At 33.9% G+C, this 23447-nt stretch overlaps 1 protein-coding gene across 1 annotated transcript in view; it reads right to left on the bottom strand.

Moving 5' to 3' along the window:
* The window catches only part of LOC140146845 (sodium/glucose cotransporter 4-like), a 71375-nt gene extending 56831 nt beyond the window's left edge, over positions 1-14544 (bottom strand). Inside the window, exons 1-2 of the mRNA XM_072168730.1 lie at positions 13949-14544; positions 4012-4188 (exon numbers count right to left, since the gene is read on the bottom strand). Of these exons, the coding sequence (XP_072024831.1) occupies positions 4012-4188; positions 13949-14026 (255 nt within the window). The 5' untranslated portion in view covers positions 14027-14544. The remainder of the gene's footprint in view (positions 1-4011; positions 4189-13948) is intronic.
* Positions 14545-23447: the final 8903 nt, after the last annotated feature.

Raw genomic sequence — 23447 nt, 5'->3', positions numbered from 1 at the left:
TAACCCACATTTTGACCTGACAAAAATTGTTTACTTCAAAAATATGTACTTCAATCGGTTTAATAAATCACATTGTCAAAACAAAACGGGAAGATAGAAGATATAACCAGGCCCGTACGCAGGATTTTTTTTTTTGGGGGGGTGCTGATTTTGAAAAAGTGGACTTTTTTCCAAGGGGGGGGGCGATTTTGTTAAAAGTGGACTTTTTTCCCCAAATTTGGACCTTTTTGATCAAAAAACGTAAAAACCTGATTTTTTTGCTCGCTACGCTTGGGACTTTTTGTATACTTTTGCAAATTTGGGGAGGTGCGGTCGCACCCCCACCCCCCCCTGCGTACGGGCCTGGATATAACCCAATGCTAATAAAGTACAGATAATATCACTGTAGAAGAATAAGCGTAGACAGTCAATACTTCTAACCGTATGCCTTGAAACATCACTCTATCTTGACTGACAATCAGCTAATAATTCCACCTTTTGATTGCTTTTTGAAAATCTTACTTTCGTCTGGTCTTTACCCAGAGAGGGTCTTTACTTGACCCATAGACGAATCAGCCCATAAATAAATATTCGCTGATTTGTAATAATATTAATTGGGATTGTATATTGAACAGATTTACTGAAATTTCAGAAATGAAAGGGTTATTCTATCCCCGCATTCTCACATCGCCCGTTCTATCAACGAACAAGTAACCACCAATATTTAGTGGGAACGCTATTTCAGGAAAACGCGTCAAATATAACACGGCTTTTTGTTTGTTCATGCACATCGAGGAATGATGTCGGGCAATATAGAGTGCGTAGGAGGAACATGATCATTTTCGATCAAAATTTGTGAGTTCGTCCATACTTTCAGCACCTCCAGTCGTAGAAATTGTAGCCTTGATCAAGGCTTCCTCCTTGCTTTTTCTCAATTGTTGATCGTGTCCCGGGTGTCCCGTAGGCTATATAAACAGTAAAATGTAACTCGGTTTAATGATTCTAAGATGCATTTAGAATGCATTATTATAGTTAGATAAAAATAATACGATGCAATTAAACATCCGATGTTAAAATATCCGGAAAATATAGTTTTGAGAAACAGCCTCTTTTCTGTCGATGTCGTAAATTTCTTTATATTTTAAAACTTAAATGGGCTATTTTTTCACAAAGACATGTAAGAAAGCATCATATCAATTTCAGACTTGTTTCAAATGAAAGGGCTATAATTGAGGGCTAGATTAAAATGATACACTGATCCAAATATCTGTATTTTTGACAAAAAAGTTTAACACAAAAAAATGCCAAAATATGGTCGATCAGTCACATAATTATGTTCGTAAACGTTAATAATGTTCATTTAAACATGTGTATATACCAAATGTGTCATTTTGTCACTCGTGTGACGATTTTGAATCTAAGGCACTAAACTGAACAATAATTTTATGATCCAACAAATGCTGATGCATTTTAACCAGAGATGTAGGGTACATCTCCTCTAGTTATACCAAACACATTAAGGGAAGGGGTATGAACGTTTGGACAGTATTTATTTTGGGACATTAGAGCGCATCAGACATATCGAATTGCATGAAATACGAAGAATGTCCTTCTGATATCAAATAATTTTGATTTTTTGAAATTCGCAATTTAACATTTTATGGCAAATCATTAAAAATTGATATTTTTGATATTTAACAGTATTCGAAGTAAACTTTATAAATCTGATGATTTATACTTAAAGTGTATATATGTATATAGGTGGGATGAAAAGGCGACGATCAATTGAAAATTTTGACCTTTCGTATTGAATATATGGATTTTTTTCCAAAAACACACACACAAAAAAGGTCTTTTTGGGGAAAAAATCCATATCTTCAATATGAAAAGTCAATATGTTCAATTGACCGTCGCTTTTCCTCAACTACATACACTTTAAGAATATATCATTAGATTTATATAATTTACTTCGAGGACTGTTATATATCAAAATTTGAAAAATATCAAATTTTTATAATTTGTCATAAAATTTGTATTATATTGTGATTTTCAAAAAATGAAAATTATTTGATATCAGAAAGACATGCTTTGTATTCAGAATGCAATTCGATAGGTCTGAGGTGCTCTCATGTTTCACAAAAAATACTGTCGAAACGCTCATTCTAGATCCCTTAATTGCACACAAAAAAGTCGGGGAAAAATTGATTGCGACAGATCCACTGACTGTATTCGCGCATTGATCTGCAGTCGCTGTATAAATGAATGCTACAGGTATATCAAAAGATACCGGTGCAAACAGACCTGAGAATTTGCACTCAGACGTGTTCGTTAACGCAATTTGTATCTATTTCACGCAACAGCTAAGGGCACAAACCAAAAGGTCAATGACGTTGCATAAATGAAATGGCTTTCGTCATAGGAGGATGACCCCCTCCACTCCGGGCTCCCTCGAACATAACTGGGACATGTTGAAAATCAACTTTAACCGATAGTTTAACGATTTTTTTACAAACGGACATTTAGCAACGATTTTAAACTGTCTCGGTTGCGATTTGGTTCACATCATCTTGCGAATGGTAGTGAATGCTTTGGTAAAAATTACATTGATCATATCATAGTGAGTGTGTAGAAAAATTCAAATATCACAGATTTTTAGGTTCTGTGGTTCTTGAGTTATGTTGTAAAGAAAGCTGAAACAACAACACTTTTGTAATACGTACATAACTCATTAACAACAATAAATCAAGCAAGTTTTCAAAGTATATGATTTGTAGAATGAACTTTTGCAAAACATCAAAGTGTAAGTTTTTTCAAATATATATTGGATAAGATAATGAAAATCGAATTGGCTGTTTTGACCAACAATACCGTGTCTAAACGAAATGACATTCGTTTATAGGACGTCATCGAACATTTAGTTTGTTCCCTATAGCTGCGACGTTCACATTGTTGTGTCTGTCTTGGGCGAGATATCAATGTTTCTCGGAATACTGCAGGATGACACTTCATTTTGTATTTTTCTAGGGGAAGGTCCATAGCTGCCAGGCATCATATGTTTAGATATTCTCATGTCAATAGGCCAACAAAAATTGTTACTGTTCAAAAGACAACAAAATGCCGACTAACCACGTTTTATAGCAAACGTTTAAATGTTGGGTATAACAAATAACATTACAAAAAAAAAAACGTTTTTGAAAAATTGATGCAACACATTCTAAGCAGAATGTTATATAGGCTAAATGTGAAAAAAGTATTTTGCAACAGTGTTTCACAAAATATCTTACAATAACGTTTTAAAACGGTTTCATAACCCAACATTTAAATGTTATTAAAAGAACACTTTGAACAAGTTCATTTGAAATGTTGGATTCAACTGTAAACATTGTTCATTTTGAACCATTCCAGTGAAAAATGATGTTGACTACTCAAATTTTAGTGACGTTTCACCACTACACTAGTGGTTTCATCAGACTGGCAACTCATCACATCTGACTGCTTCCTTTTAATAGGCAACAGGAACCGTTGAGGGCGTGATGAGTTGGTCTTATTTAGTGTTGCGCCCCCTTTACAGCCGTTTCAAGAACATTTCTGTCTTTGCTGGGCACGTGACAAAAGTGGAAGTTTTTTTTAAAAGTTTTTGACATCCTCAAAAGCGTTTTAAACTGTTTGTTCACACTTCTAATTACAGTTTTAAAACATGATTACACGAATGAAGTAATACAGTGGAGAAATATCTCAATTCATCTCTATTTATGCTTTTTATTAAGCTAATTAGTTGACCTATAATGTGTTACGTTTTGGTTAGGCTTCGACTTTTTTTATGCGACCGACTCTCCCAGACATGAGAGTAAAGTCGAATGCCGGATTTCATATGCGTTGCGTTCTTTTCAACTTGAACTCGGTGTGCAATATGCGACCCCCGCGACCCCTCAAGAAGTGCATTATGGGAAGTAAGAAATAAAGAAGGTTTATGTTTTGCAGTTTTTATTTTGATGGTAGAAATATTTAACACCAATACAAACATATACTTACATTGAATTCAAATGAGCCAACGGCTAACCCGGAAGCAGCACCAGTCCCAGCAAGGCCAATGAAATGACCACTGCCAATGTTACTGGCGAATAGGGAAGCTCCTACTGGCCACCACAAGATGTTCTTTCCCGCTAAAAAGTAGCCTTTTAACGTGGCACGACTGGATTGAAAGGAAGCCTGCAAAAGGAATAGATGTGAGAATTTAATTTCTTTACAATTTTGGAAAATTAAAAATTTCAGAACTAAAATTACTAGCATTCCAAGTACTTATCAATGTAAAATTATGAAACATGAACTTCATCCATGGCGTAGTCTTTTTAAAGACATTTCTTGTTATGACCATATTTGGAATCAGCATGAAAAATACATTAAAATGAGTATTAGTATTGGCTCAATGGTTCTTAGCTCTTGATATTTTAACATGTTTTAGAAAATAATTTCGGAACTTGGACTTTCTATGGTTGAAGCCTATGGCTAGCACGCAGAATATTACAATGGTCTGCATCGTGCCAAGCATAATAGGGGGCCTCATAGGCTGGACATAATATGGATGTGTTTTCGGTCACAATCTTGCTGGGTTTGTCTGATCCCGATAAGGTTCAAAATATTCTTGCAAAATAACATTTTCCCGACTAGTTTAGCTGGAAGGAGGGCCAAGCGTGCACCCTCGGAATATACCGTACTTCAAATCAACGTCAGAAAACATGCGTAGAAAAGGCTAAGCTATGGTAACAAATTTTATAAAGTGTCCTTAGCGGTCTACAGGGGTTATATTTCATACAACAGGATTGAAATTTCAAAATTTCTCAGATTTGGTCAAACATCATGCCAAAGTATTCCTCTGGTCATAATGATTCAGAAAAAGTATGGTTTGACCTACCTGCGACTTACCGTTCTTGAGTTAAAAGCAGAAAGGTCAAAATCGGGAGGGAGGTCAGTTTTTTTTTTGGGGGGGGGGCACATGGGGTCAAAAACTAAAAGTGCTCTGATTTCAATGAAAATTGTCTCAAATTATTCGTCATGTAAAATGAACTCAAATAAGGAATAGTTTGCACTATTTAGAATGCTTTTTATTGCCAAAATCTAGCATTAAATGTCAACCCCATTGCACTGAGCAAAGATAGGGGGCCTACTTTTAAAATGCGCCTATAGGATTGACCATGACCTATATTGTGATCGGGGGGGATTATGATGTTTCCTAATAAGTCTGGAAATTTCAATTATTTAATTGAAATTTCTAGTTTAGGTATAACGAAGCACCCTTGAGGTGAGAACTTTCCCATGAGTTCATTTTACATTTTTAGACGTATACCAAGATCTTATTTTACGTTAAGCCAAATTCGACCAGACCTTTAAAAAGTGTGCACTGTGCATATATGGTCGAATCCAACCAAAAGTGTCCACGGGCCAAAAATAAAAGTCCGAAATAAAAATGTCTCCACAATTTTTTCCTTTTGCCCATTGATTGATGACATATTGGCCTTACAGGAACCAAAAGTGCCATTACTAATCTTGAAAAATAAATCCAGGACGTGTGATAGTAAATGTGATATCAAAACCCAATGTTACCTACGAATACCACTAGGATGCTTTCACTATCGCAATACTAATGAACCTAAAACAAATGGAATATTCCCATTAACGCTTTTTCGTGTAATGTAGACCACAGGGTGTCAGGAAAATGCTAGCTCAACCAGAAAATATTTGTTTTATTTTTATAACGCGATCAATATGATCTTAGTCAATTTATGCTAGTTTATTTTTGAAAATGAAGTTTAGGTCAGTTTCTGTATTTTATTTATCAAATGAGTATGACTCAATTTACACATTGTATAAGAACGAGTAGGATATATGTTTTCAAGAATATTAGGAATTATAAGCATACACCTAACGCTTTATACAATGAAAAGGTGAACAAACCCGGGTATTCGTAGGTAACATGAGCGATTTAACAATATCTATATTGAGTTTAGAGGTTTAAAGTTTGCTATTATGGTAATGAATTAATAATAAATGGTAGTTTTTAGATCTCTTTCAGATGGTACGTCCAAATGAATAAATGCTATTACCTTAGATCAAAATTTTTTGATGCTTTTAGCAAGATTTTGACCACTTCATTTTGATATACAAGTAGTTAATCAGCAATTTTACATAATAAATAATTGTTGAATGAATCCGTATATGGGTAATAATAGTGTCCTGGGGTACCGCTTAAAGTTTTTGACAATTAATTTCCATTGGTAGCGACACTTCATTACACATGTCATGTATTATGCTGTATTCGTAAGTAACATTTCAGTATTTGTAGGTTAGAATTAGACTTTTGGTGGATATCCCAATCAAAACTTCATTTTATAAAGCACTTTGAATGTATCATTTTCTTTATGTGTGTTTATTGATACTTTGGACCCTATCATGTATTAATAATGTCGGTTCACATCGGTTGAAAGAGTATTGAAGTAAGAAACAATGCACACAACTCGCTTAAAACCGTTATTGCAGACTTGTGAAGTCCATCTTGGAGTCAGTTACGTCTTGTGGCCTTTCGTTTGAGGGCAACTACAATTAGCTTTATACCAGGGTCCATCATTATGTTGTCTAGATCATGAGACAATGAGAACAGTCGTTTTTCCATGGTATTCGTAGGTAACCTTAGCGAAAACGTCAAAAGTTACCTTCGAATAAATCAATTTGGACACAAATTACTCAGACACCAGAAGGTCGGTAAACATTTAAAATGAAGCACACATGACAGTTGACAAATCCAAGTATTTATCCCTTCTAATCTTCTTTGAATCTGATTTTTCTTTCAAATGAGCAGACCGTCGTCTATTTCAGTACATATTTTTCAACAATTAAGCCGTATTCAGTTTTGCATGGTGGGCATGTATGTGAATTCGCAACTTTCATTGACATATGATTTGATAGCAAACATACAGGCCTTCGTTATGTACCAATATGGGCATTGGCATGAATGGCGGTGTTTCACAATACTGTCATGATGTCAAATTGTATTCGTAGGTAACATTCGGTTACCGAAATTTACCTACGAATACTTGCTTTTATTGTTGACATCTCAGAAATATTTAAACGCAGGCTATTGAAACTTGGTAGAAATAAAGAGTGTATTACCCTGCACCTATTGCTTATCTATTGTTTACTATTCTCTCACTTTGTGGAAATGACACAGCTTTTAACATGTATTCGGAGGTAATGCATATTTTTTACCAAACCTACCTTTGTACCATTTAGAATTTCTGGCAGCTAAACACAATAATAAAGATGCCCGAATGCAATGCATTTCAGTATTGGATATATCAAAGCTTGTATCAATTGCGCATTTATTAGTGATTTCCATTTTTAAAGATATATCTAGTGCTATGAAAAATTGTATTCGTAGGTAATGTAAAAAATACCACTAAAAAATGATCACAAAAAATTCATAATTATGTACAAATATGTGAAAAATTGAACGGGCAATCTTTGAATACACGCCTTCAGGAAATCAATTTAGATTCAATCCAATGACTTCTTTTCGTAACTGATTTAGACGTTTTTAAAATACTTTAAGAAATATTTTGAAAAAATGGGTAAAAATAGCATGTTTTGGGGTCTCTGTGTCTAAGTTTTTCACAGAAGGGGTCTTATTATATATGGCGCGAAGCGTATGATCAAGGCGAATAAACACAATACAAAAATGAATGCCAATTGATTATTACTTTTAAATTATGGCCCTGAACATGCCGTGTACACTTTTCGTTGGATTCGACCATATGCATATTGACATCTGTTTCAGATATTTTGAAATTAATCAACTTAATGCACATTCCGTCCAGAATGCAAATATAACTTTCACCATACTATTTTCTTCAAGTGTTTGCCCTGCCTTGAATCAAATTAATTTAATACACTGGATTACCTATTCAATCACCGTATAAAAGATCGATATCTATATCCAATGAAATTTATCGTTACTACCGGTGAGAGAACGTACATCGAATCCCATTGGCCAAAAATACATTCTCCTATCGCCATAGTAAATCAATGGTAATTAAATTCAAGTTCCAATTCTTAACGCTCACTTGCATTGCAATCTGAGTCTTCTGTATGTGCAAGACGACCGACATAGGCCTACAGGGTGCCCCAAAATGATCTTAACGCGCATGGCTAATAGAAGAATACATATATGTATGGAGGGTTTTAAAAGTGTGTCGTAAAGAGGAATAATCAAGTTTTAAAACATTTTGTATCATCACTGCAATCGGTAATCTAGAACAAAAGTTATTATGCTTCATCAACAACGGTGTCAAAATTCGACCTGGAGGATGGGGAGATATACAGGCTGTATCGAAATGATTAGTACCCATCAGTTTCCAGTGATGTGTATATGACTGCCACATCAAAATGCAATACAGGATCAACCCAATTTCTTGATTAATGTGATAAACGGTCATATACGACGTAATTATAAATTATGGGTACCAATCATTTTGATACAGCCTGTATAATGGGTCAATAACATCACAATTTGACTTTTTTTTTCAATTTTGACCAACATTTTCATTTTGGATATTTTAAGGTATATTTTTAAAACGAAAAAAAATCCAAAATTTGAGAAAACGGTTCCTAGTTTTGTGTCTCTATATATTAGTATGCAATTTTCGTCAATTTCGATGCTTAGGTGGTAAGTTGTTATAGTGGACAAAAAAATGAAAACTTGGCGCTTTTCTCAAAAACTACACATTTTTTCCAATAATCTTCCGTGCAAGTTGGATTCCTTGGTTCATTTCCTTTCTGAAAATGTATACTTTTATCACCATTAGGCCCTACTTTTAAAGATACAATACAAAACAATGTCTAAAATGGCCCGCTTTGAGTGACTCTGCGTGCGTGCTACATAATATTAAAATTGAACATAATTAGTCAAATATTTCTGAGGTAAATTTTACTTAATTATTACGAGGTTCTACACTTGCATAACGTTATGTAAAAATGTCTGTGTGTATCAAAAAAAGGTTTCAAAACCTTTAAGAAATTAAAAATTTGCTTGCTATAGAAAAAGAACCTCGTCTCTATTTGGTCGTTCCTCGATTGTTGCCTATTATTTACATCAAATACAAAATCATTCTGCTATGAACCCTATTGGCATACATATTGTATTTGCCCTATGTCAATACATACATGTGTGATAAAATAGAGAAGAAAAGGCGAGGTTTGATCGTAGAAAACAAGAAATATATTAAGACGATGGAATTGGCACAATGTATACACTGTTGAATTACCGAGTTAAGGCGACTTTATTCGTGAGATTTAAGCAAGATCATTATATATACACATATTAAGTAAACATCGATTGACATGTTTCAAGCAAAAGAGAGAAAACAATGTTCATATGACTCGTACGCGTGAAGTTAAATGTAGTAGGCCTAATTTGCTACGATCATAGCAACCTAATATTGATAGAAATTAAGATTTGGTAATTTTTGGAACAAAATACATGATTGAGATAATAGGCTGAACGTTGCAAATGGGCTTAAACATTACATTCCTTGAGTAGGCTACATTAATGTGATATTTACTCCGCACTAAATAGTCGTGCGATAGACTCTTTTCACTCCCATAGGCCTACCTGTGTAGAAACTACCTTTTAGCACGTGGAATATAAGGGACAGGTTTTAGCATATCAATGTAGTTGATACCTGGTTTCTCATGATCCATGCACACACATATCACTGCCATCGCAATTAGGCTATTCCAGAAAATTGATGCGCACCCCCTTTAAAGGAGTTCGGATTTCCATGCAGACTTTTTGTCCAGTCGTTTCAGACTTTCAGAAGAGGACTAACGTGGAATAATCAACAGAAAGAATTTAAATTCAGGGTACCTGAAGCGGTCTTTTTGTTGACGTTAATTGTTTGTTTTCTTTTTTTTTTTTTTTTTTTTTTGTTTGTTTGCTTGTTTGTTTGTGTATTTTATTTGTGTTTTTTTGTCCGATGAGGTGTTTAATAAGTTGCAAACTTTCATCTTCCTGTTATCAACCCTTTAATGCTCTATAAGCTTCAACATAAAAAGTCCAAGTTTTGAGATATTTTCGAAATGAAACTTGTCGCTTGTACTGTCGACACCCGCGTGGGGAGTTACGATTGTACAAAACTGACTATATTGTTAGTGCATGCATTATACCAGCCTTATTAACCCAGTGCTCTTCCAATGAGAATGTCAAATATGCAGTTGCAATTTAGGTAATACCTTTCTCGGGAAAAAACAACACTCTGTACACATACGAAAACTATACTTTTGTTGAGCTTTTCTTCTTTTGTTTTTGCTTTAATTTTTATTTTTGAATCCTCAAGTACATCAGCCTTGTTGAACTTGAGTTGAGTGTATTTATATCCACCAAGAATGTCCAAGATATTTTATGTTTCCCCCTTTCACTGTAAACTTTATCAACATAGGCCTACTATTATCTTTTATAAAAATCGGATATAATTAAATATCAAATCATTTCGTTAACATATATGTAAAAGACTTAGTAAGAACTCTGTGCAGATATGACCAGTATCTCTCTATACAGGTGGACTTTAGACTCCACATCTATAAGGTAGTATAAAATCACAGAAGTGTAAGCATCTTCTGTCTTGAGGCATACACAAACGTGTGTGTAATGTGATTTTAATAACACATTTATGATGCTTTATCATTACGAATGTCATTAAGAAGCGATATATCATATCTTTAAGAAACAAAAAGTGGGCGTGGCGCTTTAATCATGTTTTAATGCCCTCTATATAGCACTATAGGCTATCATGGGAGATATACAACCTATATTGCTAAATGATTAAACTATGCACTGTTCGTAAAAAGGGTTCTTGGCTGTCCTGTATGTAGAACCCTCAAGAGAAAATGGTTCTTGAAAATTTAAAGAGCCTCAGAATGGTTCTTTCCGGCCTTTCCAACATTAACACCCTTTTCAGGTCCATGGTTCTTTCTAACCTCTCCAGAACCCTTTTCCGTTCTTTGTGGAACCATTTAAGGTTACACATACAGGGAAGCTCAAGAACCATTTTAGGTTCAACTTTTGGAACAAATTGGGCTACATGGAACAAATCGTCTAACAAATTTCAGTTTGATTTTTGTTTAAAGTTTGAATCCACGACATTATTAACACCCCACCTACCTACCTGTTATGTGCTACTCTATGTGTGTTGTGTCAATAACATCCAACACTCAGTCACGTATCTTTGGAACGTGACACCTTACTACACATTTTTATACATAACATTCAACAACCTTTGTACATTATAGAAATGACCAATTCATATCAATTACAAAAAGGATGAAAACGGTTGTCAAATTCAAAGCGTGGTATGACTTTAAGTTTGGAGCGCATTAGGGCATATTCCTATTTTGAGTGTTGAAACTTATCATGCAAAGATCATGGGCGGAATTGTATTTCTGTATAAAGAAATGAAAACTCATCTTTGTTTTGTCTCATCTGTCTTAAGCAGAGTTAAGAGCTATGAAACCAAGTAAATGATCATAAGACCTACTCCTGCTGAAACGACATGTCAGTAGCCTATACCGTCTTCTACATATACAGGTTGATTCAAAAAGAAGTAAACTCGTGGCACTTGTGTACGAAATCTAGAAAGAATACGCTGTATTTATGAAAATATCATTGACAAATTGCAAAAAGCAGATTCTGGACGTCTAACATGTCTAAATTAAAAAAAAAAAAAAAGAATGTTTGTATTTGCTTACACCAGACCCTATTATATAGTTATACTTGTTTGAATATAAAAAAAACAACCATTTTTGTAGCTGCACACGGTTTACTTGTCATGCGTGTGATAAGATTTCTAGATTTATACACAAGTGCCACAAACATGAGTTTACTTCTTTTTGAATCAGCCTGTATATTTGTACAAATGCAACCCACATGATATAGCTCTAGTTAATCGGTCAAAGCTGGTCAAGGCAGTCAGTGGGATTTCTGTAATTTGTCATCATTATTTCGGCTTTATATGACAGTTGTTACTAATATTATTTCGTTTTTCAAGTTTTGGCAAAGATTAGTGACATTTTGACTGGAATCCGATCCTATACTATAGCTTTAAAGTGTTACTCTCAACAAAAATTATAAATTAAAATGTATTTTACATGCTTTCATTGCTTGCACTGAATGATGACACTACGATTTTACTTCAGAAGACTGATCGAAATCCTAGTTTACCCACTAAAGCCAGTGGGATGTGAGTTGTGAAGAAATTTTGCGTTCCCACTCGCGTCCGCTCAAAATGTTCGGACTCCCCCCATTGTTTTCCTAATTATCTGTATGTAAAACTTAACGTTTATACCCCTCATAGAAAAAGATTAATTCAGACCCCCCCCCCTACCCAAAATAATAACGGTCCCTAAAGGCATGCACTAGCTGCTCTAAATAATGAGACATTTATACACATGGCAAGGGAGAAATAATTGACTTTGACCTTTTAAACTATAGCCCTAATTTTCTTCGCAATAACTCAACTATAAAGTTGTCATTGGCTGTTTCCGATACGAATAAAGACTAAGCTTAAGAGGAAGTCATTTCTAAATGATGCAGCACTAAATTTGTCGAAATAAATAAATAAAACAACATATTTTACAGTACCATGTGTGATGAATTTGATTCCAAAACTGGTTAAATGCAAAAGGGCCTATTTTGAGTAAATTTTTCTCTTGATCTTTGTAACCATTTCAACATTAAAATATATAAAACACATCTAAAAACCTAAATTAATTGCACACAAAAACATTTAGAAACACACGGTTATATGAACAGACACCTGCTGCTAAACATATATAGTTTTAAATAAAATGTCTGAAATGGCAGATTTAATGAATCCTAACACTAGGGAGAGGGGGGAAGTGGGTAATAGACAATAATTTGAACATACCAGGTGCTAAATAAGATTGTGAATATTTGAAAAATGATAATGGGGGGGGGGGTAGAAATTATTTACAACTGACCAGCACTAGCTGCTAACAATGCTAATAAAATCTGACTTTATATTTTTAAATGACAGATAAAACTACTTTTTTTCTGGGAACATGTCGAATTGCATTCTGAATACGAGGGATGTCCTTCTGATATCAAATAAATACAATTTCCCATGCAAAAAGACCTAAAAACTTTAGGTCTTTTGGGGAAACTAAATTTATGTGTACCTACAATTTTTAAATTATGGTCGGCATTTACTCCCACTATACATACAAGTACAGATCATTACATTAATTAAGTTTACTTCGAGGACTGTTAAATATCAAAAAACCAATATCAAATTTTAATAATTTTACCATAATTCGATTTACCTGATGTGCTCTCATGTCCCAGAAAAAAATACTGTGCAAACGTTGCTATCCAAGCCCTTAAAGCCATTAATAGCCTATTTCAATCCTATAGACTGATACCTTTCGCTCCATTACAGTGTTTATGACTGTAGGCAATTCTCTTTTCACTCGTTTTTTTTTCGCTGTAGAGGGTAGATTCGACAAACAGCCTCCTTGCCCAATTAGCAAACACGCAAATATATTATAAATGTGTTTTGGTTTTAATGTCGGGTTATAATGGTCATAAAAACGTTTTTAATGAAAAAACACTGCAACAACATTTTTGAAAATGTCACCATATTTTGTAAAATTATTTTGGGAAATTCTTTTTCAATATATCTAGTCTTTTATAGCTTTTAATTAAAAGCAAGTACCTATAACCCGACATTTTTTTCTGTAAAACATTTTGTTTTTGCTGGGCCATTAACGCAGCAGGTGCAAAATAATCACTATTTTCATTAATGCAGTAATTTTAGCAGATTCCTGTTTAAATAATCTATATTAACAGTTGACCTATTTTTAAAAGTTATGATGAATATTCGAAGTGTAATAATATAGTACATACCCATATTCCAACAAGCATAACAAAAACGAAATATACCACAATAACAACGATATCCCAGGCATTCAGTGTTGCAGCCATTTTGGTATCGGTCTTACAATCTCAGTCAGCAGCAAATATGTGAATGAATGTCTTACAGAGAACCTAAATTCCATTCACTGTTGACAGAATCTCTGAAGTTAAGCAAGCAAATGAGAAAGCCCGCGCGAATATGACCTCACAGGTACGAATGCCAATATCACTGAGTTGCTACTTTTAGCGGGTTGAGTATATCCACGGAGGTAAAACGGAGGCAGTTTGGAGGCTCGACTGTCACGTCATAAACTGGTTTCAGTGAAATAAAATAGCATCCACTTGAACTGTGAAATAAATATCATTCATGCACCATGTGCATATCAACATGTGTAATGGTTTACTATAATTAATGCAGATCACGGCAGATGCAGCAGACACAACATATGCATAACACAGAATATAAATTGATTTTATATGAAATCAAGAGATATGTTAAGTTCACGGGTTATTTTATGTCCGGAAAATATGAAACCCGGATATGAAATTGGCGCAAAAGTCACTCAGGCCACAAGATGTACGACCACGCGTCGTTGATAGTATTATAGTAGCAACGGCATGTGTATTAAGCTTTCTGAGCTTTAACCTTAACATGCTTAATGCACAGGGTGGTCAAAATATGTCACTATTATCAATCGCTCTCATGAAAATACTTTGAACGATCATAAGGGGTGGTGCAATAATTATGTGTACCCCCGGGGAGGGGGGGGTGAATTCTCAAAATGGTCTGCCAAAATCGCTTGCCCCCCCCCTCTGGCCGTGCCAAAAATCTTTGCCCCCCCCCTTTCGACGTGCCAAAAACCTTCGCCCCCTTTTGATGTGCCAAAAATCTTTGCCCCCCCCTACACATGCAAGATTTTGGGGAACCCGAATTTAAAACGTTAAATTGTCTTATCATATAGTGCGAGCGCAGCGAGCAGGAAATTTTGCATATTTGAACGTGTTCCTAACGTTTTCCTACGCCTTTTTAGGGCGTAATATAGAAACGGTGCCCAAAATATCTGTGCCAAAAATCGCTTGACCCCCCCTTTTGACCTTTTTGACCCCCGGGGGTACACATAATTATTGCACCACCCCTAAGTAGGTCTATTCTAAAATGGAATTATAAAAAGCAGAACGAACTGTCGATTTGGGGACAAACAAATTATTTGTCACTTGTCGTTGTCGTTGTCGTTTTTGTTTTCCAACTTGGAGTAGGGCCTAGGTACGCTTGCGCTGATTTTTTTTTGTCTTTGTTTTTTTGTGTGTGTGTAAAAGTGGACCTTAAGCAGCTTAAGAATGTGCCCTTTTTTAACACGTAGGCCTACCCTACCAAAAAGTGCACCTTTTTGTTAATTTTTACTTTTATACCTTTTTTCACTTTTTTCTTCATTTTTTTTTAATTGAGTAATTTTTATGCGTTAGGCCTAGGCCTATATATGTTGTAAAATGCATGGTATTTCAGAATTGAACATTTTCATGGCCATTATTTAGAATCTGCAGGAAAATTGCATTGATGAGTATGGTTCAGTGGTTCCTGAGATAGATCTTAATATTTTGAGAAATTAAATAACGCAGAACTATAAATGTTTTTAAAGCCTATTTAATTGGCCAGTAGACTACAGTTGCAATATTAGTACTAATTTTTTGAGAAAAAACTAAAAACGCCAAGCTTACTATGGCCAGTAGACTGCAGTGACACCCTGTATGTGGCTATAAGCCTACTATGGCCAGTAGACTGCAGTGACACCCTGATGTATGTGGCTATAAGCCTACTATGGCCAATAGACTGCAGTGACACCCTGTATGTGGCTAAATGCCTTGAGGGCGGCCGTGAACTTCACTAATGGACTTAGCAGCTCCGGTTACCAACTTCACTTTCATTTGACCTCGAAGTGAGCAAAACACATTAAATGCCACTTGCAGGCCGCCCTTTTTTGGCTTTCTGTTTTTTAAGAGAACAAACCAAAAGTTTTATAACACCCTAAACCAAAAGTGCACATTTTCATGGATGCTGACGATCGACGGTGACACCCCCCCCCCCTCTACATCCTCCATCCCCTCCTTATTTGAAACATAAAGTGTGAAATGTTATAAATTCTGACCAGAAAGATCAACTTTGACCGATATTTTAGCATTCTTTTTACAAACGTAAACTTTTTCATCTCTGCCCTTAATATGCACCTCCGTTTATAGAACGACATTGAAATTTTGGTTTGTTCCCTTAGGACGAAAACATCCAAAGGTTATTTCCTTCGGAAAATGTCAAATGTATCATAGCTCTCAGTATGGTCAAGTCACCACACGCGTGACACAAACTTGATGGGGTGTGTGTGTGTCACAACAAACGTCACCCACACCCAACCACCCCGCATCACAACCATCCCAGCAAACACAAACATGTTTCTAAAACGTCTTATAAACGCGTATAATTTGATTTTGGTTCAAAAATACATTTAAACATGTCGGGCTATATAAATCATGAAATGTCAAAGATATTTTCAAAACCTTTTATACGGAAAAAAAATAACAACAACAACAAAAACATTACAATAACATTTTGAATATGTGGCCAAAACGTTAGGCCCCTATTGCAAAATATTTTTGGGCAAACATTTTTGGACAAGATTTGTGCTCTATTCGTCACTTTTATTTTGTTTACACTTTCGCTGGGATCACTGAAAGGGCCTTTAATAGAAGCTGTATGCTGTAACCGGGGGGCTATAAGTGAATCTCAATTATGACCGATTTGGTATGCAATCATCTGTATAACAAAACTGTAAAATAAAATGTGTTGCCCTTCTTCCTCATTATAAAGTTTTAGGCCTACTCACAAAAGACCTATTCAGTGGTGTTGTAGCAAATCACATTCTTTATATAATGGCAGACATTATAAAAATCTCGGCATTGGAATACATGCATAAAATTAATTCGTAATCGTTAAATATGATACTTATTTACTATACGAAACATATGTTAGCTACAAGTAGGCCAACGGATGCGTTTGTCCATTGTTTTCCGAAAGCTTTAAATTTACAAAACTTCAATGAATAATAATGTTCACTTCATTCAACACATTATATTTATAGCTATTTGTGAGTACAAATGTTATATTTTAATGATTTTTGTCAAGTTTTGATCAAACAATACCATATTTACATGGAAATTATTTTTTGAGAAATAGCGGCGTGAAAAGTAGGCCTTATCAATAATTACTAGATAATTTGAACCACAAAAGTTATCAATAACTTTCTGTAACCTATGATTTTTGACGTATGATGTACCTCTTGAAATTCATGACTGAGTAATAGTATAGCCATAAACTGTATGTTTTAGTGAACTTGGGCATTGTGGCCAAAAGTTGATCCCTTTTCATCATTTTTAGCCATTTCTTAATCACGACAGTTTGTATTGCACCTCGTTTATTATTGACACTCAAAGCTTCTTCAATTTTAAAATATTAAAAGAATTCAGATGTAAGTTTCCACGCCATCGATAATTTAGTAGCATTTTTTTTTGTCATTTATTAGTATAGGCCCAAAATAGTATATTTTGAAACTAATAAAATAAATACGCGTGTGTTTAGTATACCTAAATTTTATATTAAAAGTGGACATTATCTGATATTTAAAAGCTGTTGAAACTTTTTTTTTTTTTTTTGGAAAAAATACAAAAATCTATTTTTATGGAAATGTTACATACATTTAGACAAACAAAAAGTTTAGGTTGTAAATTGGGAATGTAAATTACAAAATGATGTTAACTGAATGGATGACTCCATTTGAACAAGAAATCGTCACCCTTGTGTAGAAGATTAAGGTCACGTTTTGGATGTACACGGTTTTGATCTAGGCCTAAAATAGTATCCTGTTTTACAAAATGAAACATGTATACCTAAATCCCAAGCCTTTACTGCCTACTTAGTTCAATCTTGCAATTTAATGTGCAATATTTTGCAATTTGAGGGGATAATGGGCCCAAAACGCACAATTTATGTTTTCTTATAGATGCAGTCACAAAATACTAAGACTTGGCACAAGTCTAGGCATTCCAAATTTTGAATATTGGCTGAGAGTTAGCCGGTATTTTTTTTTATTTTATGTTATTTTTGATAAGTGCTTATGTAAAAAATGTATAAAAACCTGAAATAAGTCTTTGTAAAAGGCGTTGGGCTTGATTGTCACAGCATACGAAAAACGCTAAAACCCCTTTTGCTTTGGCCCTTATTTCCAAAAATTGATCTTTTTTTTAAATTTCAATTTCATTACCAGTTATAACTAACTAAAGGATTTGATTTAGCTATATATGTTTCATTTCCCAAAACAGGATAATGATTTGTTTTTCCCAAAGAATGAGCGCTGTATTTGTCTGGAATAGGGCGTATGTTCATGATATAGCGCATGCGATAGATGTAATGTTTTATTCCTATCTACTGAAGAACAGTAATAATGTTCCAATTTATTACGAGCATTAGCTGAAAACACGAGTTTTAAGAAAGTTCTTGCTGCTATATACTGAAGACAATGTTATGTAATTTATTATTACTACTGGTATCTACTGAAAACAGCAGCTATATATTAAATTTATTTATTGCTATATACTGAAGACAGCATTTGTGCAATTTATTATTGCTATCTACTAAAGAAAGCATTTATGTAATTCAATATTGCTATCTACTAAAGACAGCATTTATCTAATTCATTATTGCTATCTACTAGAAACAGCATAATGTGTAATTCATTCTTGCTATCTACTAAATGCAGCATTTATGTAATTTATTATTGCTATCTACTTAAAAAAGCATTTATGTAATTCGTTATTGCTATCTACTAATAGACAGCATTTATATAATTCATTATTGTTATCTACTAAAGACAGCATTTATGTAATTTATTATTGCTATCTACTAAAGACAGCAATTATGTAATTCATTATTGCTATCTACTAGAGACAGCATAATGTGCAATTCATTGTTGCTATCTACTAAAGACAGCATTTATGTAATTTATTATTGCTATCTACTAAAGACAGCATTTATGTAATTTATTATTGCTATCTACTAAAGACAGCAATTATGTAATTCATTATTGCTATCTACTAGAGACAGCATAATGTGTAATTCATTGTTGCTATCTACTAAAGACAGCATTTATTTAATTCATTATTGCTATCTACTAAAGACAGCATTTATGTAATTCATTATTGCTATCTACTAAAGACAGCATTTATGTAATTCATTATTGCTATCTACTAAAGACAGCATTTATGTAATTCAATATTGCTATCTACTAAAGACAGCATTTATCTAATTCATTATTGCTATCCACTAGAAACAGCATAATGTGTAATTCATTCTTGCTATCTACTAAATGCAGCATTTATGTAATTTATTATTGCTATCTACTTAAAAAAGCATTTATGTAATTCGTTATTGCTATCTACTAATAGACAGCATTTATATAATTCATTATTGTTATCTACTAAAGACAGCATTTATGTAATTTATTATTGCTATCTACTAAAGACAGCAATTATGTAATTCATTATTGCTATCTACTAGAGACAGCATAATGTGCAATTCATTGTTGCTATCTACTAAAGACAGCATTTATGTAATTTATTATTGCTATCTACTAAAGACAGTATTTATGTAATTTATTATTGCTATCTACTAAAGACAGCAATTATGTAATTCATTATTGCTATCTACTAGAGACAGCATAATGTGTAATTCATTGTTGCTATCTACTAAAGACAGCATTTATGTAATTCATTATTGCTATCTACTAAAGACAGCATTTATGTAATTCATTATTGCTATCTACTAAAGACAGCATTTATGTAATTCATTATTGCTATCTACTAAAGACAGCATTTATGTAATTCATTATTGCTATCTACTAAAGACAGCATTTATATAATTTATTATTGCTATCTACTAAAAACAGCAATTATGTAATTCATTATTGCTATCTACTAGAGACAGCATAATGTGTAATTCATTGTTGCTATCTACTAAAGACAACATTTATTTAATTCATTATTGCTATCTACTAAAGACAGCATTTATGTAATTCATTATTGCTATCTACTAAAAGACAGCATTTATGTAATTCATTATTGCTATCTACTAAAGACAGCATTTATGTAATTCATTATTGCTATCTACTAAAGACAGCAATTATGTAATTCATTATTCCTATCTACTAGAGAAAGCATAATGTGTAATTCATTATTGCTATCTACTAAAGACAGCATTTATTTAATTCATTATTGCTATCTACTAAAGACAGCATTTATGTAATTCATTATTGCTATCTACTAAAGACAGCATTTATGTAATTCATTATTGCTATCTACTAAAGACAGCATTTATGTAATTCATTATTGCTATCTACTAAAGACAGCATTTATTATTGCTATCTCCTGCGTACAGCATGTATGTAATTTATTACGAAAGACAGCTATTATAACATGTATTACTACAAGACAACGATTAAGGCATTTGTTATTACACTCTACTGAAAACACCAATTGTGTAATTTATTATTGCTATCTACTGAAGATAGTAATAATACATCCATAATTATTAATTTATTGTCAATATCAACTGAATACAGTAATTATGTAATTATGTTATTATTGCTATCTACCGATCTACCGAGGACATCTACTGAAGACTATCTACTGAAGACAGCAATTTATTATTACTATCTACTGAAGACAGTAATTTATTATTACTATCTACTGAAGACAACAATTTCTTATTACTATCTACTGAAGACAGTAATTTATTATTACTATCTACTGAAGACAGTAATTTATTATTACTATCTGCTGAAGACAGTAATTTATTATTACTATCTGCTGAAGACAGTAATTTATTATTACTATTTGCTGAAGACAGTAATTTATTATTACTAGGGCCTATTACTATCTACTGAAGACAGTAATTTATTATTACTATCTACTGAAGATAGCATTTATTATTACTATCTGCTGAAGACAGTAATTTATTATTACTATCTGCTGAAGACAGTAACTTATTATTACTATCTACTGAAGACAGCAATTTATTATTACTATCTACTGAATACAGCATTTATTATTACTATCTGCTGAAGACAGTAATTTATTATTACTATCTACTGAAGAGAGTAATTTATTATTACTATCTACTAAAGACATCATTTATTATTACTATCTGCTGAAGACAGTAATTTATTATTACTATCTACTGAAGACAGTAATTTATTATTACTATCTACTGAAGACAGTAATTTATTAGGCCTATTATTATCTACTGAAGACAGTAATTATGCACTCATGTAATTTAGGGTCTGAATTTATTCTGGGCCACTTTGGAGTCAGTGGGCTCCGACTTCCCTTAAATATGATTCTCAGTAATAAGTCTTTCATTGATATTTCAAATTGTACAAATTGTTTAAGGGATGGGATATGGACGTTTGGACAGTATTTATTGTGGGACATGAGAGCACATCAGACATATCGAATTGCATTCTGAATACTAAGAATGTCCTTCTGATATCAAATAATTTTGATTTTTTTTTTAATTCGCGATATAATACGCATTTTATGGCAAATGATTAAAAATGATATTTTTGATATTTAACAGTTCTCGAAGTAAACTTTATTAATCTAATGATAATGTACTTAAAGTGTATGTAGCTGGGAAGAAAAGCTATGAAAATTATGACCTCTCGTATTGAAGATATGGAGTTTTTTCCCGAAAACACCAAAAAAAATTAGGTCTTTTTGGGAAAAATATATATCAATAATATGAAAGTTCAAAATTTTCAATTGATCGTCGGCTTTTCATCACAGCTACATACGCTTTCAGTACATAGGCCCTATCATTAGATTTATAAAGTTTACTTCGAGGACTATTAAATATTAAAAATTAAAAAATATCAAATTTTAATAATTTGTCAAAAAATTTGTATTATATCGCGAATTTCAAAAAATCAAAATGATTTGATATCAGAAGGACATTCCTCGTATTCAGAATGCAATTCGACAGGTTTGGTGTACTGTCAGCTCCCAAAAAATGCGTGAAAACGTCGCTAAACGTTAATATCCCATTCACAAGCGGCGTTTGGCGCTTTTCGGAGGGTTATTATTGCAACCATGTAGGCCCTCATTGTTGAGGGAGGATTATTTATTCGGAACTTTTATTTCCGCTAACTCTGTTGGGTGGCGCTATTGACGTAAAAGCTAATGGGTCTTTGCAACCACAGTCGTATTAATACTAATACTCTGTAGGCCCTAATGACAAGTTTCTAAAAGTGTTGTTTGAATAAAATAAAATAAAATAAAATAACACTACTCTTCAATATTCTAATTTGGATTGTTATAGGTCTGTCACACTACGACGGACTGGATCAACGTACATCACCGAATACAAAAATATTTTATTCGGTGGAAAAATCACCAGTCCGGCAGAAGATTCGGTGGGATTTTGGGTCCGATTCCCGTTCGTCGCTCTATGCGCTGTGGCCGCTAATAATCCTGCAGGCGTCTTATATCCGATCGTTCAACGTCCGACAAATGCCCGGATTTGGGGGTCCGATTCCCGTTCGTTTCTCTATGCGTTGTGGCCGCTAATAATCCTGCAGGCATCTTATTTTCGATCGTTCAACGTCCGACAAATGACCGGATTTGGGGGTCAACGTCCGACAAATGTCCGGATTTGGGGTCCGATTCCCGTTCGTCTCTCTAAGCGTTGTGGCCGCTAATAATCCTGCAGGCGTTTTATGACCGGCGAATCCGTCGCATGTGGCACCAACAGGGACGTCCACCCTATCAGAAAAGTGGGGGAGGAGAGTGTGTTTGAGAGGGTTTTGACCCCTTAGAGGCAGTGACGTAGCAAGCACCTTTTCAGAGGGTGAACAAAGTGGGGAAAGACAACTTTTAAGGGGGGTAAATTTTGACGAAAATGGTCAAATATTGGCTAATAAGTACAAAAGGGCTACAAATCTGATATATCAGGGCAACCAGCGTCCGGGGGCAATAGAGATGAGAAACATTTGGACAATGAAGGCCCAATTGAAGTCATTTGTCATTTTTTGGATCAATTTTAGCACTATTATTGGATACTATTTTAGTTTGAAACAGCCGCAAATTGGTGAAACGAAAGCCTAATTGAAGCCATTAAAAATTTTCACCATTATTGTATAATATAAACAATTGTTTTAAAAATAACACGTGGATGTCCATAGCAGAAGCAAAAGGAAGACTTGTCCATTTTTGAAAATGAAGGTCCAATTGAAGCCATTTGCATGGGGACTGTAGGGCCTATTTACATTATTAGGCCTAGGCCTATTGTGTATAAATTTAGTTGTAAAAATGGAAAATTTGGAAAATTGTTTTTAGTGCATCATTTTTACACTATTATTGCCTTAAACAAAAAACAAAGAAGGCCCGATTTGAA

This window comes from Amphiura filiformis, chromosome 2, assembly GCF_039555335.1.
Source record: "Amphiura filiformis chromosome 2, Afil_fr2py, whole genome shotgun sequence".
In the NCBI taxonomy this organism is placed as follows: domain Eukaryota; kingdom Metazoa; phylum Echinodermata; class Ophiuroidea; order Amphilepidida; family Amphiuridae; genus Amphiura; species Amphiura filiformis.
The sequence above is the reverse complement of the archived record's forward strand: the minus strand, read 5'-3'. Positions and strand labels throughout refer to the sequence as shown.